Source organism: Chrysemys picta, chromosome 1 (assembly GCF_011386835.1).
Source record: "Chrysemys picta bellii isolate R12L10 chromosome 1, ASM1138683v2, whole genome shotgun sequence".
Taxonomy (NCBI): domain Eukaryota; kingdom Metazoa; phylum Chordata; order Testudines; family Emydidae; genus Chrysemys; species Chrysemys picta.
In genome coordinates, this window is record NC_088791.1 from 22,163,020 (window position 1) to 22,179,191 (window position 16,172).

Genomic DNA, 16,172 nt, shown 5'->3' on the forward strand with positions numbered 1-16,172 from the left:
TATTCCATTTTTTGCTCACTGTATTTTCTCATTTATATTTTGCTCATTTTTATTGGTTAAGTATACAGTCAAACCTGCCTGAGTGACCACCTCTGAAGAGAGACCACCTGTCACGAGCAACTACTTGCAGAGGCCACAGAACCTTTTCCCCCCTATAATTTAACTATGAAGAAACTGCTGTCTGGCCTCCCAGCAGCAGTTCAGAAGTAAAGGTGGCAGTGCCATTCCTTTGAAGAGAAACGACATCTTACAAGCAACCACATTTACTAATTCCCATGAGTAGTCACTCTTGCCACATTTTACTGTACTCTCATTTAAAAAAAAAATCTTTGCCTGAGTTGGGCTGCTGGAATAATTCGCCTGCTAACTTGTCATCAAGATATATTTAGCTGTCAAATCCTATTCACCCCTCTCTGTTGTCGACATACAAGAATAGTGAATTCCTACATCCTACCTCCAGGTCTCGCTATTGTTACTTGAACCTTCGTTTACCTAGAAGGAGAAGCAATGAGAAAAAGTGACAGTGCATGAATTTCCTACTGAGATACAATTGAGAAGTTCCTTTGGTTCAGGTAGACTTGGTTTTAGAGATCACAGGGTCTTTTGATCAAATGCTGGAGTGGTGTTTTCAAGTTTTTATCTTTCATACCTTTTCATTTGTTTATTTCAGGTACATCCAAGGAGCTGCATCTCCAAAAGACATGCTTATTTTAGTTGATGCGTAAGTGTTTAAAGACTGGATATTAATACTGGAGAGATGAAAAGCTATTTGGCACCTTTTGAACAAACTATTGCAAGTTGAAGGAGAGATGAGATTGAAAATAAAAGACATTTATTTGAATTGTTGGAAAAAACGGCCTTGATATTAGGATGCCTTTATGTCCATCTGATGTTGTTATATTGTCAACATCTCAATTACTGAAGTAACCAATTGAAAATGTCTCAGGTGAATGCCAGAGCTTGTTGTGAAACACAAAAGAAATTACTGGAAGCAAGGAGCTGGATTTGTCTGAGAATTAATTAGCATGGTTTGGTGACCAAAAGGATGAGAACTCATGTATGCTTAATGTATAGTATTCTAGCTTTCCACAGTTTATCTTAAGCTGTTCAAAAGCCTAAAGTTCGACCCCTTCAGAGCTGTCAAAACATTAATCCCCAAACAGTCAAAATAAATACTTTAATGTGTGAATACCCTGATTTTTAAAAAAAAAGTGTTTTGAATGTAAAGCCAAAATTAAATACCAGGGGACTGAATGTTGAGAGTAAAATGGCATTTATAGCTGTATTGATTAGCTCCATTATTCAAATGGGGTTGTTCTACATTACAATAATATTAATGAAGATAATGTTATAAAATGCTATGACAAATTTACAGTTGCCATTTCCCATTGTATAAATAAATTTGCCCCTGGTTTGGTATTTATATTCAGAGATTTATTCCATGTTGTTTGAGGACTAAGGGAAGAAATTCATAAAAAACATTTCTCTGTACCCCTGCCAAGATTTCCTTTGTTAAGCCAATGTCAAGAGTCTGGGGGAACCATCAGGCTTGAAGTGTCTCACAGATTGCTTTATACTGAAAAAAATCTATTCATTGGTTCTTTGCCTCACTGGGAGAGATTGCATTTGATGCTTTTAAATGCAGTCAAATACTTCTGTATTGCAGAGGTGTGTTTTATTAGCATTTGCAATTCCACCCCTCTCTCCCCCCACCACCCCAGTTTGAGCTTTGCCCTGAAACAAACATTCTGCAATTTAGATCCCTGAAAATGTAAAGCCCTAGAATATTTAGGGAACACATAATTTGCATGTGAGAAATTCTCATGGCAATCATGAATTGAAAATGAGGAAAGAATGTGTCAGTATGGGTCAGGTGACAGAACTATTCCTCTGAGCCACAAAGTTATGGCTTGGAGACCAACCCTGGAACTTTTGTTTTTTTATAGCAAGTACTTCCATTGCAGAGCAACTCTTAAAGGTGAGACTTGGGGCTGAGTAAGCACTTCTGGAGCAATCTTGAGTATGGAAATATGGGAGCCAGTTTATAAAATCTAGTTCCACTGTATGTTTTCAATTGAACTCATTCAGTCCATTTTTTAAAATTATCTCTGTTATGCAGGAGTGGGAGCGTTAGTGGACTGACGCTGAAGTTGATCCGAACCTCCGTCATTGAGATGCTAGAAACGTTGTCAGATGATGATTTCGTGAATGTAGTTTCAGTGAGTATCAATTCTTTCAGTAACTGGTGCTGGCAGCAGTGATACAAGGAGGCTCTTTTCTGGGCCGGAGTTGAGTACTTGGTTGTGTCTTAAGCTGGACACACAGTCCTACCAAGCTGAAATATGTGATGCAAACATTTTATTAAATATAATGAAAAGCACTGAAGCTTTGAGACATGTGGATTTGAAATTAGAAGTGATTGGTTGAGATCCAGGACTGTGCAAGGCAAAGTTTGCTTTTTACCAGGATGTAAGAAAGCTTAATTTTAAGAAAATTTCAGTTTATTAGAGCAAAATTCTTCTTTCTAATCCACATTGTTGCTCTCTATCGAACATTATTCATTTGTTCTGCACGTGCAATTACTACTGAGATCATTGCATGCTTCCCAGCCTCAGTAGTGGAAAATAAAGGAGCTGCTTATTTGAGAAAGAATAAGATGAGGGTAAGGAGTTGATTCTCCACTGACTTCCACCTTGTTTAGTCATTTATTCCTGTCAATAACAGACCAAATTCTCAGCTGGTGTAATTTAGTGCAGCTCATGGTACATCATGACAAACAGTAACAGTGTATTGTTTAATATAGAAATTAATGGTCTGGGTGAATGTTCAGAGCTTAAATGGCTGGAAGAATCATAATATGGATCAAGGACTATCAAGCCTCAAGCGCCTGGTGGAGAACCCTCTTTGGACAGTGGCAGGAGCAACATAGCAGAGTTAGCAGGCTATGCAGGGCAGACACAGCACCCTCCAGCGGTCGAGCCTTGGCTCTCTGTCGGGTAAAGGTTGTGACTTTCCAGAGTATGCATCCTGCTACTATGCACCACAGGTTGCACATTAAACTATTTTACGTGGACAATCTACTGCTATCAACAGTTTCCACCTTCCCAATATCTTATCATTATTCACCAACCCTTCACCAACAGACTCATGGAATGAGTTTCCTAGGCAGTGCCAAGAGGACTGAGAAGCTGGAAGCTCAACGTGAATGGCCTAGGTGTGGTGGTCACATAAACTCCCAGATTGGGGGAGTCAGGAGTAACGGAGGAGCTGAGGGAGAGGGAAGTAATTGCTGGGAATGAATCTGGAGGGTTGTTGTGGGTGGGTGGGAGAAGTATAGAACAAGGCTTTTTGGAAGGCAGAAGGGATTGTTGGGGAGTCTCCCCCATGCAGATCCTGGCTGACCCCTAGTCTGTCATTCAGGCACATCTGCCTCTGTCCCCATGTGTCCGTGCACCCCTCTTCCCCAATCCCATGTGTCCCTGTACCCTGACTGTCCCCATGTGGTCCTGTGCCCCCTGCCTCCGTCCCCATGTGACCCTGCACCCCCATTCAGCCACCTCCTCCCCTGTCCCCATGTAGCCCTGCACCCCTTGCTCCCTATTCCCATGTGGCCCTGCACCCCCATTACACCCCTGCCCCAGTTAGTTCCCCCCTACTAGCCCTTCCCAATCCTAGTCTGTGACCCTCAAGTAGCTCCATGTCTCCATGTGCCCCGCTTTGTCTGTTCCCTCTCCCGCATATCCCATGCCTCCTAACCTGGCTCTGCAGACAGGGCACTGTGAGGACCACAGCTGGCCGCTGACTGCTACTGCCAGTCAGCTGGCTGCTCTCTGTTCTGGGACCACCTGGTGGGAGAAAGGTGTAAGTGCAGCACCTCTCTGGCAGAATGTATTTTCTGTAGGGAAAAAAAATCTGAAGGGGACATGCATTCTGCACTTGCACAGTGGCGCAGAATTCCCCCAGGAATACTTAATGGAAAATATTCTTCTGATTAAAGAACTGGGCATGTCCTTGACATAGGGCTGATGCTAGGATTAGCTCCTGCAGCACCAAGGAGAGCTGATTGCCTATCTCCCAATTGCCTATCTTGGCAAGAACTCCAGAATTTCTTCAACCACTTTTACATCGTGATTGCCTTAAGAGCTAGAAAGATGATGAAGGGCTTCTAACCAGGTTGTTCCTTTCTGTCTGGTAAAGTTACAAAGAAGAACAAGTATCAGAGGGGTAGCCGTGTTAGTCTGAATCTGTAAAAAGCAACAGAGGGTCCTGTGGCACCTTTAAGACTAACAGAAGTATTGGGAGCATAAGCTTTCTTGGGTGAGAACCTCACTTCTTCAGATGCAAGTAATGGAAATCTCCTGCCTCTGGAGATTTCCATTACTTGCATCTGAAGAAGTGAGGTTCTTACCCACGAAAGCTTATGCTCCCAATACTTCTGTTAGTCTTAAAGGTGCCACAGGACCCTCTGTTGCTTTTTAAAGAAGAACAAGTTTTTTAAGGAAGGAAGGTTTGTTCTTCTGGAATTGCAGATCTGTATGGACAGCTACCAGGCCAGGATAGCTCTTTCAGCTTTGGTATCAGATGCTTCCACTGCTTAGATCATTTGCCTGTGGAGCATACGTAGGGGTTGTCTTAGGGGAATGCAGAGTCAAGCAAGCATTCTCTGCACCCTATTGTGCTCTGACACTTCTCTTAGGGCAGTTACGGCAGACATCATCTGTCGTCTTTACTTTTGGATTAAGTCCTCCATGCTCTCACTTAATTGAGGCAAAGAGCTGAGTTATACATCTTCTCATTAGAGAGAGTGTGTGTGTGTGTGTGGGGGGGTCTTTTGTATAGTGAAGAGAACTCTTAAGCAAATGAGACAAAAAACAAACCAGGTCCATTGCAAGGTCAGTGGTGGGAGGCCGAGCAAAGGATGCATTACATAATCTTCGTTTGGTTATAAGACACAACACCTTTCACTTGATGGTTTCTATTCTCAGGTCCAGAAACCCCACTCTTGACAACAGAAGACTAGGTAAAGAGAAACATGCCAGACAGAGGCAGCTGCAATGTCAGCTGCCCATACACCTGCTAGCCCTGAGGGTTAAAGCATTATTTGAGAGCCTAGAACCAGCTTGCATATGGCTTTCCTGACCCTCCCTTCCTCCTTTTGCAGACCATCTGCTCTGCTACCTTGCAGAAGGGAGTGGGATTGCTGTGAATTATTGACTGCTAAAGATTATTCAGTTCAGTTACTTGATCAAATTCCACCTCATGTTGTATTTGAATTGTCCTTCCCAATTCCTTGGCAAGTATTCCTCTCATGAGATGCTTCTCAATGCAAAGGTGGATTTTGTCCTAAGAATGGGGCTACAGAAGTTCTATGGCATGTGAGGGACAGGAGGTCAGACCAGATGACCACAGTGGACCCTTCTGGCCTTAGAATCAATGAAATTGCCTCAGTGCTATAGTGGGGAGAGGCTTCTATTCAAAGTATTTCTTCATGCTGAAAATACAAAGATTGCTTTTGCTCCATTATAAATTTTCAGAAATTGACCTATTACATCATGAAGTTCATGTTCCACATGCTGATCCTGGATTCCTTCATTCCTGCCCTTGCCTCTTAAGACTTGTTCTGGACTTCTGACTTGAAAGTTGCCTATTTTCTCATTGCAATAAAACTGGCACACCAGAAGGGCCTTTATTTCTATGTAGGCAACAGTTGCTACCCAGACAAAGTCTTACTCTTCAGCCTGTGTACAGCACTAGGATCATTTGCCATGTGATTCGTAGTAATTGCTGTTCTCTTCAGGCTTCCTGGCATCCATGTGTATCTGGAACTGGAGGACTGGTGTGAGCATAGTTTTCTGGAAGGATAATAAAGCTCAGGTTTAGGGGGAGGGGCGGAGGTATATCTCCCAAACGTATGCCTATGCAGAGGACGTAAACTCAAAAAATACAGTTACTGTGATTTCTTTAACTTTCATTCCTAAATCTGTAGATTCAAGAAATGTTGCAATTTAAACAGTCTCTTGGACTAGCATTGCTTTTCAAGCTCTGGCCTAGGATTCAATATGCCAAGTCCTGAACTGCAAAACTGTGTGAAGGCAAAAAAATAAGTTATTTTGGTGTAGTTTGTTTTTAAACAGCGGGGAACCCTAGAATGCCATGGCTTAGCCTTGAGCATTTTTTTATTTTTATTTTTTTATGACTGAACTATACAACTTTGAATATAGGAATTTAGAATGGAAGCACTGACAGACCCTTAAAGCCAAGCGACAGCATGTGTGATGAGTAAGTACGTAATGATTTTGGAGACAATTTTCAACTTCTATTGATAAATTATAACCAGGCTGCAGGGAGAACGTCCTGAAATAACACTATAAAAAAATCTCTTTAAACACCATTTACTGCTTCATCTTTTAGCTCTCAGTCTAGTTAGACCTCTCTTCTAGTAGTAAAGAAGGAAGCTTTAATGGAAGTGGCATTTTCTGCCTTAAAGTTCTTAATATTGAATTAGAGGGTTTTCTTTGGTTTGAACTGCAGTGGAAAATACCTCATGCTCAGTTGTTTATTAAAGCAGAAAAACTGCTTCTATAATGAAAATGGTGATGCCTGCCAAAGTGAATTGAAATCTCATTGTTTGGTCCTTCTGGATCTTCTCCGGTTTAAGAGAAAAGGGGCCAGACCCTCAGCTGGTGTAAATCAGCACGGTTTATTGCATTCAATGGAGCTATGCCCATTTTTGGCAGCTGAGGATCTGGTCCCAAGTTCATTTTTTCCTGCCGCTTTAGACAAGAGCTTTATAGTCTTACCAATCTAAGAGTTCAAGGTTACTCAGTTATGGTACTGTAGGTTATTCTGTTGGTTATGTCTGGCATACTTGAAAGCTTGAGTTTCCTTAATTATTCAGTTTGTGTTAAACTGAGTGGTTTTAGGTGAAAATGAATGGACAAATTGAGATGGTTGCATTATCTCATGCCTTTGCAATCTATCATGTCATTGCCAGGGGAAGGGACTATATAAGTACCTGCCACTCTAGAGTGGTGATCCCCGCAATCTAGGGTGGTGACCCCCTCAGTCAGGTTCCTCCCAATCTCTGCTTAAGGCATCTCCAGACTCCCCCCCTCTCACACCCTCTGGCCTGTTTCCCAGTCTTCTCGCCTGACCACAATGGAGAACCTAGTTCAGGTCCTGCCATGATCCAGGATTTCTGTAGCCTACGTTCCAACCATGCACAACTAATAATGAATAGCAAATACACATGGGAAACTCATGAGGAGTTCCTAGATGGAAATTAGTTGAATAATTTGGAATGAAGAAAATTGTTCACTATGAATACCATTCCCAGCCCTAGACATGACCAAACTTTAACTATACCCAGCATGACCAGAGTGCCTGCTGAAATATGTGTACATGAACATACATGCACAGTCATGTACATAGGGGAACTTATGCTCTGTTTCTTTTTTCTTGTTTTTTTTTTTTTTAATGTGGAGCAACTGGTTTTTTTTCTGTTGCTCTCATAACCTTTTGTATACTTGGGAAATCCTCCTTGCTTTACTCAAGTGAGCTAGGCAAGCAAGATCTGGCACTGTACGAAAATAAGGACTCATCACATCAAAGGGAGTTAAATACCATTTGAATTCTTTCACAATAAGCTCAGCAGTTGAATTATAACCTGCAGAATATCAATATATTTTCTAATCCAGTGAACATTTGTGATGCTCTTGTGCGTGGCAGTGTTTAGAGACTTCATTGTGGAAGTCAAGGATGTTTTTGTCTTAGAGCATTCATACTCAGGGGAAGTCAAGGCCCACGGATCTGTGCATAACAGAATATGACATCTTTTAAATATTTTTATACAATGCAGTTTGGAAAGTAGTGGTGGCGTTGTGTATATATACTATTTAAAAATAGGCTATATCCTTGCAGTATCACAATTCAGTTTTTATAACCTATATTTTAAAGTGTTTAAAACCCTATTTTGGATTGCAGTTGTAAGACAAGATTGGATTTCAACTATGACATTTTCCTTTCTGTGACAAGAAAATGGGATGTGTATGCCACAAATAGAAAACCAAGTTTGAAATGATTTTACCGCCGCAAGGTTTTCTTCAGGCAATGGAAGTAAAAATAGAACAACTTTGGTACAGTCATATTTTGTTTTTAATGTTGTTTTTATTTTTCTATATTATTTTTGCTTTCTTTAATTTTCCCACAGCCCAGCCAAAATCTCAAAGCCAAGTCAAACACTGACAGCATGGCACTAAATATATATAAATGATGATGACAATGAGAATTAAACATTCCACTATAAGGATTTTTTTATATAACTTAAATTTAGGTGGCATTCACCCAACACAACATTGACATTAATTGCTGTGGTGATTATTGATTTTAATAGTGTGTTTAATTTTTGTTTCACTTAAGCTGCTTAGCACTATGTAATAGCTTGCCAGAGTGAAACACAAAAAGTAAACAATTACCAAAATGGAAATAAATAAACTAGATTGTTTTAAATTACATATATAACTTCAGCACACAGCAGACTCTTAACAGGAAGTGCCACCTCAGCTTCACTTTTAGTTGAATATGGGATTCTTCCCATTTTTTTTGTTTGTTTGTTTGCTTGCTTTTCTCCTTTTTACAGAAAAATCTGATGGTTTATGCAGTTAAAGAGTAGTGGGCTCAGTGATTATTTTTTAACCCTAATGTAATCTAATTCTTCCCACCTATACTTCATAAAATGACCTGAGGATCATTTGGATGAATGGAGTTATGTTCATGAAAGGTCATGTTCATAATAATAGGAATAATCATGTTAACAATTCCAAATTGATTCTCCCTAAAACAAAACAAAGCTCTTTATTCATGTGAAAGAATTGTAATTTTATTCAGTGGGCCCATATTATTGGTTAACAATGTTTATAGCTAATAAATAAAAATCTGGGTGGTAACTGGCACAGTATTAGACAGCTGGCTTATATTACCTTAGCAAGAATTGTAGGTTCTTCTTCATGTGCCAGTCCCTATCTGTGTTTCACTGTAGATACACATATGCTTCATGTTTCTGAGACTGGCAATTTCTAGCAAGTAGTGTCCGTTGGTCTCTGCCTGCACAGTTGCTCTCCTTACGCTCCATACTGAGGGTATAAGCAGCAATGTGGACCAAAGCCTCTTCACGTCTTTCTTATTGCCTCATGGTGTGAGTTGAAATCCTCCAGTTCCTGGAATTGATCTTCTTTGACATTCTTCCTTGTTGATATTTGAAACCTTATATTGATAGTTATTGTTAGCGGTTTTCATAGTTCCCCTATCATGGGGTCCACTCACAGCAGGTGGCACCTCTACCTGGCCAGTCTAGTGAATCAGCTCTTTCCAGGTCTGAGGCCCCTTTTTTCAGCTCGCTGTGTGCCCTACTGCTGCACTCTCTCTCTCTCTCTCTCTCTCTGTGTCACTCAGGGTGCTCCCTTTTCATGATTTGGCCCCTTGTCTAGGTCATTATGCGTGCTTCCCCCTTCTGGGGTATCAAAGTCTTTCCTTACCAGCAGTCTTAGGCAGTCTTCCCATTCACTGCCCCTATGGAGCCACTTCACCCAGTGGCTGGTAGGGGAACCCGGGCCCGCCTTCTACACAGGGTTCCATCGGGGCCCTCTAATCAGCAGCCAAAGTCTGCACCATCCTGAATCTTGCTGACTTTCCCCTGAGCCTTTCCTTACCTTCTGGCTCTCCCTCCTTCTCTGGGTTCGCCAGCCCCAAACTCCCTCCTCCCAGGGAGTAACTGTAGGCTACTTGCTCTACAGCCCCAAACTCACCTCTCTTCTCCCAGAGAGTGACTGCTTCCCAGACTATTTCCCTCCAGGTGCATCCTAGGCAGTTAATTGGCCCAGCTGGCCACCTTAACCCCTTGTGTGGGTTGGAAACCCTATCACAATCCCCACCCCAGGAAATCCTCCAATCCCCCGGCGCAGGATTTAGATTATGCCCCTTTTCAGTCAGCGATGGCCACCAGTGCTGCCTTTACTACCTCAGAGAAGCTCATATCTCTGTTAAGGACAGTATTTGCCTCTCCTTTCCCAGCCAGATGTGGCAAGCGCAAGAACGCTGGCTTCAGAAGTATCTAATGTATCATGCCACGAGCCCTCAGTCAGATCCAGGCCGGGGAGACCCCTGTACGTTGGCCTGAGACATCAAGTGTGCTCATCATAGCTTTATGTCTGACTCAGGAGTGGGAACGATTAGAGTCACTCTCATAAATGTAAGAATAGATCTTCTAGACCTTGTAAGAGAAGGGATCCCTCTCCATCCAAGTTGAGCAAGTCTTTCTGCCCAGGACACAGAGACTTAGGTCATCTTAAGCCTCAAGACCATGGTCAAAAGGGGCACAGGAGCAAGGCTACATCAGCACCATTCCCCGCATCACCATCAACACCAACCTTGGTACTGACTAAAGCAAAGCACTGAGAGCTGAAGGCCCACAAACCATAAGTACTGATGTTAACCATGCGGTTGGAGGCTCCATCACTAGCAGTATCACCACAGCCTCAGGAGGAACCACCGACTACCAAGAGTTCCTTCACACTGTCTCCAGTGGTGCAGGACAACAAGACTCAGCCTTTCTAAGACTCCAACATCCAACACCACACCAGAGGATAGTTTCTTCCTCCTGGGCTATCGTTCCCCACTGCCACTCCTCCACCCCCGAGTGACCAGCCCTCACCAGGGAGATTCTAACACCAGGGAGAAGCACATCTCCCATTCCCTCTGCTAGCTGTTGCTTTCTGATACTGGTGCCAATGGCACTACCACTAGAACTGGATCAAATCTTCTGGAGGGTTGGAACATTTTGGTGGAACCATCTTTTCCTCACCTAGAGAGTTCAGTCTAGACAGAGATTTGAGAGCGTCCTACTTCCAGCCTTGTCCATCCAAAGGGGTACCACCCGCCATTTGGCACCAAAGGTATCCAATACCTTGGGGACCACCACCAATCTCTGGTCATGGAGTACATACATAACCACGGTAAAATAAAGGTAGGGACTGCACATCTTGAGGAATTACAGTTATGAAGTGTGACTTCCCTTCATCAGCAGTTACGCGTTTTCCCTTCTGTATCTTTTGGCCAAGAAAGTAACAATATTCTACAGCTTGATAAATGTAATAATCATAGCAATGTTTAGCAATGAGATGTTAAATTATCCAGATCTCTGTTCTACAGCTAAACTACGCCAAGGTGTTGCCCGACAAAACCCTCATGTAGCTATTCATGCCCACACCTGAGAGACTGGGACTTAGGGTCATGTCAATCAGCTCTAGGAAGTGGCACAGTGTGATTTAATCAGTCATGCTAGGTTTATGTAGAAATCCTGGGGAACAGCAAGCTTAAAACTGCATGTGCTAAACACTTTAGTTCTACATATTTAATGTAGTCCTTGCATTTATTTCCAGGGAGAAAGGGCTGGCTGAACTATTTAAGTCATGTAAAGACTGTCAAGGGTTAATATGTCATAATTTCCTCTGGGATTTACATTTCTGCTATCTGAAGAGCTGTGCTTTGTTGCAGAAAGGAAACCTGCTGTTAGAAAGAGCTTAAATGTATGAGTAATACAGCTGTTTTCCCACTAATCCGGTTATATGCTTTGATAGCAGTAAGTGGTAGATGATAGGGGTAGCAATTCAATCCCAGCACGCTATGATTTAGAGACTTGGTTGCAAATGTTGACACAGGGAGTGTAATTTGTTTATGATTGTGAGTAGGCTGTGGTTTCTGGAGAAATGTATTTCAACTTCAAGCCTGCAGAGGGTAAAAAAAACTGCACCAAGGAAAACACTAACTTGTAACAACAGACATGTTGAAGGTCAGAAGCTGTAGGGCTGCTTAGAATCACTTACCCTTTATAAAAATACAACCAAATATTTACTGTTTAGATACTGGAAATGAAATATTATGCGTGTGCTAGGGATAATAGAATCATGCTTTGGGAAAACTGAAAGCTCATCTCTAGCTATTATGCTGTGGTTTGGGAATGTGTGAGAGGGAGGTTAGGGTGGGGGGCAGAATTGTTTTGAAACAATACACCTCCCAGCCCTCCCACCCAAATTATAGGCTGAGATCTTCAAAGGAGACAGACATCTACCTTCCATTGAATTTTAATAAGAGTTTGACTCCTAATTCTCTGAGGCTTTTTCGAAAATTTTAGCCATAGTTACTTAGGCTGCATAGTAGGTTATCAGCAATGGTCCAATGGAGCTGCTAGAGTTTCAGTGATGCTGGGGCATTCTAAATAACAAGGCTGTTTGAGAGGAGGTGGAGTGTTGCTAAAGATATCTGGGTGGATCAAGCGAGCATGAGGGAGGTCCTGGAAGCAGAGGTTTAAATTGGTCCATGGAAAGACAATTCTAAGAGCCTCCATCTATGCAAGAAGTCTGAAAGTCAGTGGGTCAAATTCAGACCATAAGTACATGGATGGAACTCCAATGATATCAGTGGAGCTGTAGCGCTCTGATTCCAGGTGAGGATTTAACCCTAAGACTGCTCCTGGGAAAAGACTTGTCCAATGTTTGCTGAAATCAATGAAAACCCTTCTCATTTACTTTAATAGGTGCTGAATCAGAGCCCTTATGTTTGAGACAAGATATACACCGTTCTTAATTAAATAAGCAATTTTTGTTTGCATTGGGAGGGATTATCTTTGCAAAAATTAGTTTTTCAAAATATTGCTGTAAAAGTTTAAACAAACATCTAAACTTTTAAATACAATTTCAGTAGGTTTTCCGATCCAGTATACAGAAATACAATCTTCTCCCTATTCCTACTCCCTTTTTATACATCCAAGGACCACCCTGGCCCTTTTTTCCACACTGGGAAATCATGTTTAATTGCTTGTCCTTTATGGGCTCTGAATCTTTTTCAGAGTCACTGCTTTCCAGGATAATCTCCCATTCTGTAGGTATGGCCTGCATTCCTCCTTCTTAGATGTATAACTACGTATTGGGCTGCAGTAAAATGCATTTTGTTTTAAAGGACACAGCTTACCAAATATTCCAGATTGTTCTGTATGATTGCCCTGTTCTCATCAAAATTTTACCATTCCACCAATCTTTGTACAATGTACAGATTTTATCAGCAGTGATTTTACCTTTACTTCCTGATCACTGATTAAAATGTCGAATAGTGTCAAGACCTAGTGCCGATCCCTGCAGAATTCCACAAATAACATCCCCTTCCATGCTGATTCCCCAGCGACAACTACTTTTTGATACCTGTCAGTTATCCATATCTTAATCCATTTAACTTGTGCTTTATTGCTATTGTGTAGTGCTAATTTTGTAATCAGAAGGTTGTGCGATATTGATTCAAATGCCTTGCAAAAGTACACAGTTTGCATCTGCACAATTACCTTTATGAAGCAAATTTGTAATCTGATCAATGAACGACAGCTGATTCATTGGAGACCTATTTTCCATAAAACTCTGTTGACCGGCATTAATTATATTCCTACACTTTAATTCTTTATTAATTTAATCCTGTATCAGCTTTTCCATTATTTCACGAGACTGATGTCAGGCTAACCCAGACTATAGTTACCCTGCTCATCCTGCTTGTCCTTTTTGAAAATAGGCACCACATTAGCACTCATCCAATCGTCTCACATTTCTCCCTTATTACAAATATAAAATTAACATCAGTGAGCCACAGATGTCCTCAGTCAACTTTTTTAGGACTTTTGGGTAAAAGTTATCTGGGCCTGCTAATATAAAAATGCTTATCTCTAATAGATGTTGTTTAATGTTCTCCTTAGTTATTCATGAACTGGAAAGTATCTCATCCTCCTCATAGGATACGAGTACATCATCCTGCTTCTTTCCCAATAAAGAACAGAAATATTCATTGAACGTTTCTACCTTTGCTGCAGCATTTTTTTAACAATTTTACCATTTCCATCTATACCATTGGTAGGATTTCTTTTTATTTTATATTTTATTTTATATTTATTTAAACACCTTCTTAATTTCCTTAGCCCTGTGAGCCATACTTTACTATAATGTACTGCGTTCATGTATTGTAGCATAAACCAACAAATTAGTTCATCAACATAGAGGTGTACTGAATCAGACACCAAACAGAGCTGAACTTTGACTATTACTGTGCAGTCAGAGTGATGGGCATTTCATGGACAGACAGAATCAGCATTTAACTTAAAATATTCTCCCAGTACATAAAACAGAAATACCTTGGGAAAGCTTATTTAATACTCTTATTGTTACTGTCTTGCTTGGAACATACAATCTGGGAAGAAAGAATGAGACCATTGGCTCATTTTCCCTGTTGATATATGTACATAATACCAATTAAAGTTAATGGGAGCTGTGTGCAGCACAGAAAGGAAAGTACTTTAAAAAATATCGTAGACGTTGATTTCAGACCACAAAGATGCTACTGCATAAAACCAAGAAAAAACCTCAATGAACATACGTGCATGTTTTAACAGCTCAGTGCTAGCATGCCATTTAAATTGAACCCTGAATAACTAGAAATTGTATTATGAAGCATTTGGGGACTAAGTTATTACTGGTTTTGCATCTTGCATGTTGTGTTTAAAAAAAACTAATAAAGCCTGCTAAGTTTAAAAATTTTGGTTGCCCCAGTACAGTATGTATATTTTTTCAGAACTCAGAAAATGACAGTCGCATAGACCATGTGCAGAGGTTACAGTTTCTTTCCTTCGTGATCAATGGTCCAAGACCAGTGGTTGGAAATGTTTATGGGTCCTGAAGCATTAGTACAGGCCTACCACTTTGGTTTTAGCTTTAGCGTGTGAGGGGTGCCTTAAAGTCATGTAACTCTGCTTCCCATCTTGCTATTCCTTGTACACTCTAGCAGCTTCCTCTCTAATCCCTAGAGTTAGATAGTAAGGGCTACATTTTGGTCTGGGTTAAGTACTAGCTCCCCGCTTTTTTCACAGGAATGATTGGTGACTTTAAACTTTGCTCCTAACTTTGTGCCCACAAAGTGAATTCTGAGCACAAATCAAAATGGTCCCTGAAAAGAGAAGGCTCCTTTCTGAAGATTTAGCTGTAAGTTTCCATGTCACTTGAAAGCTGGAATTCCAAGTTGTGAGCAGTGATAGGGTCCAAGTTGTTAAAGAACAGGAGCTTAACTTGAAGGCACATTTAGGCACCTGCCTGATTTTTCAAGAGTGCTGAGTATTCAACAACTTCCACTGACTTCAATGCCTGTTTAGTGGACCTCAGTGGGAACTCAGAACCCTGAAAATGAGGCAGATGCCTAAGTATAGGTTTAGAAGCTTAATTTTGGGCTCTTAGTTTTGAATATCTTGGCTAAGGTTTACTGTTGTTTTATGTTGTTTAATATTTTTTTCTTTTTATTAAAAAAAACATAAAGAAAAAGGGCAGCAAAAACGTTGTTGAGAAGACCTCAAAACAAAATCTGTCTAATTTTGGATTTGGCTAGACTGGAATACATCTGAGTAAACGAAGAGCCAAATCAAATGAAATTAGAAACTGAAGACTAGAAATCAGGATTTTTGGGATTAGAGATGTTATTAAAAATTACATAGTTGTTGCTAAGCAGTGTAACTGGAATGAAACTATTTCCAACTCTGGCAGACTAGCTAGACCACATTTACTCTTGCTTGGTTTGGGCTTCAGCACAGATTACTATTGTCCCTGCTTATAGCTGTCACTATCAACAACTTTGCAAGTTGCTTAAATGATAATGGTTTCTAGACTAACCTCCATCTCTCTGGTAAATTAGTAGTGTATAAAATGGGACTGTATATCTACCTTTTACTTCCACTGCTTAGTGAATCCGTTAGCTGTTTCCAGTTCCATAACTACTTTAAATGTAGAAGTCTTGCCAGACAGAGGCCTGCTGTCGTCCATATTATCTTAGTGCCAATGCCATGTATTTTTTGGATGTCTTCTTCCTAGGATACTGGAACTAAACTACATTTAAAGTTAACTTGTCTATGAGTACAGGCTTGTCCGATTTTTTGTTCTGTGTATGAAAGTGGCTGTCATCACATTTGCTGTAGGTGCACTGATAAGTAAGCTCCAGGAACAACTGACGAATTCTTTGTTTTGGAGGTCAGAAGAGACTGGGCATTTGGTATGGATTTCTCAAGTTCATTGTCAGGTTCATCTACTTTTAATTCCCAGATT

General features: G+C 40.9%; 1 protein-coding gene across 9 annotated transcripts in view; it reads left to right on the forward strand.

Annotated features, from left to right (window-relative positions):
- Positions 1-16,172, forward strand: part of CACNA2D1 (calcium voltage-gated channel auxiliary subunit alpha2delta 1) — a 660,196-nt gene that overhangs the window by 498,911 nt on the left and 145,113 nt on the right. For all 9 annotated transcript variants that reach the window (XM_065553645.1, XM_065553650.1, XM_008178507.4 and 6 more), the window contains 2 exons: positions 671-721; positions 2,120-2,219. In XM_065553645.1, coding sequence (XP_065409717.1) covers positions 671-721; positions 2,120-2,219 — 151 coding nt within the window. The remainder of the gene's footprint in view (positions 1-670; positions 722-2,119; positions 2,220-16,172) is intronic.